Source organism: Acanthamoeba castellanii (genome assembly GCF_000313135.1).
Source record: "Acanthamoeba castellanii str. Neff unplaced genomic scaffold scf7180000083609, whole genome shotgun sequence".
In the NCBI taxonomy this organism is placed as follows: domain Eukaryota; phylum Discosea; order Longamoebia; family Acanthamoebidae; genus Acanthamoeba; species Acanthamoeba castellanii.
The window spans coordinates 1-2,735 of record NW_004457333.1 but is presented as its reverse complement, the minus strand read 5'-3'; the positions used below and the strand labels follow the sequence as shown (position 1 = coordinate 2,735).

The 2,735-nt window shown below is 55.8% G+C and overlaps 2 protein-coding genes across 2 annotated transcripts in view; one reads left to right on the top strand and one right to left on the bottom strand.

Moving 5' to 3' along the window:
• The window catches only part of ACA1_305160 (uncharacterized protein), a gene marked incomplete at both ends in the record, with an annotated part of 2,017 nt that extends 1,796 nt beyond the window's left edge, over window positions 1–221 (top strand). The window contains one exon of the mRNA XM_004335682.1: window positions 9–221. Within this exon, the coding sequence (XP_004335730.1) occupies window positions 9–221 (213 nt within the window). The remainder of the gene's footprint in view (window positions 1–8) is intronic.
• Window positions 222–450: 229 nt separating this feature from the next.
• Window positions 451–2,682, bottom strand: ACA1_305150 (protein disulfide isomerase associated 4, putative; the record flags this gene model as incomplete). Its single annotated transcript, XM_004335681.1, has 10 exons — window positions 451–696; window positions 779–945; window positions 1,010–1,124; window positions 1,213–1,334; window positions 1,435–1,529; window positions 1,574–1,743; window positions 1,836–1,959; window positions 2,070–2,157; window positions 2,270–2,398; window positions 2,508–2,682. Coding segments are annotated over 10 exons (1,431 nt in total), but the record flags the coding sequence as incomplete, so codon positions are not given.
• Window positions 2,683–2,735: the final 53 nt, after the last annotated feature.

Here is a 2,735-nt window from a genome sequence, read left to right as displayed (position 1 = left end):
TGGTACAGGGGCTGAAGAGGATGGATTCGTCGTACATTCGGCGCAGTTTGAGCCTCATCGGTTGTACTTGCTCGAGCTGGAGTACGAAGATGAGCGGCAGCATTACGCAAGCCAAGATTAGGAGCCATCTCACGACGCCCGCGACGAGCGTGGTCACGAATCCGCATAGCTTCGCGAAGATCCATATTGCCACGCAGAACCCGGCGAAGAGCACCAGGTAGTCCAGCTCGTTGAACGTCTCGGGCCTCCATTCGGGGTAGTAGCCTGCACCTGGCCTCACCATCTTGTTGCAAGAAAGGAGATCTCGAATTGACTCACTTGATGATGATGCACGACCTTTTTGGATTTGATTTACAAAAGGATCGATTTGAAAGTTTGATCTTTTTCCTTCGTTTCTGCCGAAGCCAACTAACGAAATTTCAGGAGTACAACACCGCAAACCTCAGTTGTTTAGAGTTCATCCGGAAGAGTGGGGTGGGCCAGAGGGGCTTCGCGTTGGGGCCGAACCTTGCCGGCCAGGTTACTAGTGGAGAGGGAGAGAGTAAGTAATGACCGCCGATAAGAAAGCAAGTTACTACAGTAAAACAGAGTTTGCAAGAGTGGAGTGGAGGTGCGGAGCACGCACGTGGCATGCTGGTACAGAAAATCATCAAAGGCCTCGGCGGTTCTGTCTCCCTCGAACTTGATGGGCTCATCCTGGGTTCAGGCAAGAACGATGAATTAAAAGAGGCCATGCGCCAGTAGTAGTAGTAGCAGTAGTAGTAAAGGGCCAGGATACCTTGTGGTCCGCCGGGAAGAGGTAGATGGTGGGGAAGCCCTTGATGGTGACGCGCGCCTGATCGTTCTCGGTGGAATCAAACTCGGCGATTACGACCTCCTCCTCGTTGGCGAACCGGGCGGCCACCTCTTCGTAGATGGGGATGAGGTCCTTGCAGTGGCCGCACCCTGGTGGATGGGGCACAAAGGCCGTCAGTGGGGAAGCGGCGGGACAGAGAATGAGTGTACGCACAGGGGGCGTAGAACTTGACGAGGACGTCGTTGTCGTTGTCGATCACCAGATCATCGAAAGTGGTTCCCACCACGACCTTGACAGGCCCATCGTTGTTTTCCGGCTCCTCTGCGGACTAACCACCGACCATGAGCAATAACGCCGTCTATGGCGCCTCGAGAGGGAAGATTGAAGGCCTCCAAGGATGAATTGGCGGTGCGCACCTTGGGCTTGCCTTTAATCGAACCGTTCCTTACGCCCTCGATGTAGTCGCGCATCGAGTCCTCGGTCATCTCCGTCTCTTCGGGCACAACGAACACGCGCTCATCCTCGGGGTGCATGACCACTGTGCTCGAGCAATGCAACGAACAACAATCAGGCACTCGCCTCGCACAGCTGCGCTCTGCGGGATTGTTGAGGGTTGTGCGAGGCGATTGGGGGCGTACAGACGGCCGGATAGAACTCGCCGCTGTGCCCCAACTTCACGGCGAAGCTGTACTGCTGCTTGCTGTACAACGCCTCTTGTGTCAGCATGGCGTGGCTGTGGTGCTGCGAGGTGGAGGCAGAAGATGTGAGTGGCCGTACTTGACAAAGACGAAGCCGGTGTCCTTGACGGCGTACTCCTCGGCGAGCTTCGTAAACACCTGGCGGAGCGGCTGCCACTCCTCGGCATTGGCAACATCGGCCGCAACAAGGACGATGTGCTTGACCTTACGCTCGACGATGAGCCTGTCCCACGATCGGGCCGCATTCATCTGATGAACGCGAGACATCACACGCGTCAAGTGTTAATGACTCATGGGACTCAGCAGCAAAGCTTGGGATAGAAGTGGGCGCGTGTATGTACGAAGTAGGGGTGAGCGTGGCCCGCGGCGAATCGAGCGATCTCGTTACCGTCGAACTCGCCAGAGTAGGTGGCCTGTCCGCCGCCCTGTCGGTACATCACCACCGTGTTTACCTTTTGGCCAAGCCTACAGCATTGCGTGTTGTTTGTCCCCAGGCAGTAAGTGAGTGAGTAGACCTAGTGGTCTGTGTGTGTTTCTTAGAACGAGAGAGAGAGAGAGAATGAGGAGAGCTGTACCCTTCGACGAGGCTTGCATTCACAACGTGGACGAAGGTAAACTCCACTGCGTCCTCGATCAGGGAGGCACGTTCGAACTCCAGGCTCTCTGAAGAGTAACAAATACCCCCCCCCCACTAGTGAGCTCTCTATAGTGTATGGTCACAGTGACACGACACAACGACAACAACAGTAAAGTGCTCCGGGGAGTCGGTGCCCACCTTGGCTATCAATGGAGTCGAAGAACCCGACCATGACTGGAGGCTTTTGGGTGTAGGTGGCCAGATTCTCGGCGGTGTCGACGATGACTGTCAGGCCAGTCATGATCTTCTTCATGTACGAAACGATGCCTGTGCATTGAAGATCAAGCGCATGGCGATGAGTGTTCGCGCGGACACGAGACGGCGGACGATGGTGGTGTTGGTGTTGGTGTTGGTGTTGGTGTCGGGTGAGGGGTACCGGCAGCTCTCCGCGGTCCCATGTACTCATGCATGCGCTGGTGGAAGAAGAGCTTGACGGTGGGGAAGCCCTGGACTTGAACGGAATCGCAGAGCTCCTTGTTCCTCGTACAATCGACCTTGGCGAACACCAGTGGGTTGTTCTCCCTGGCCAGCTGAGTTGCAGCTTTCTCGTACCTGCGATGTGACACACACCACACACCACACACCACACCACACACCACACACA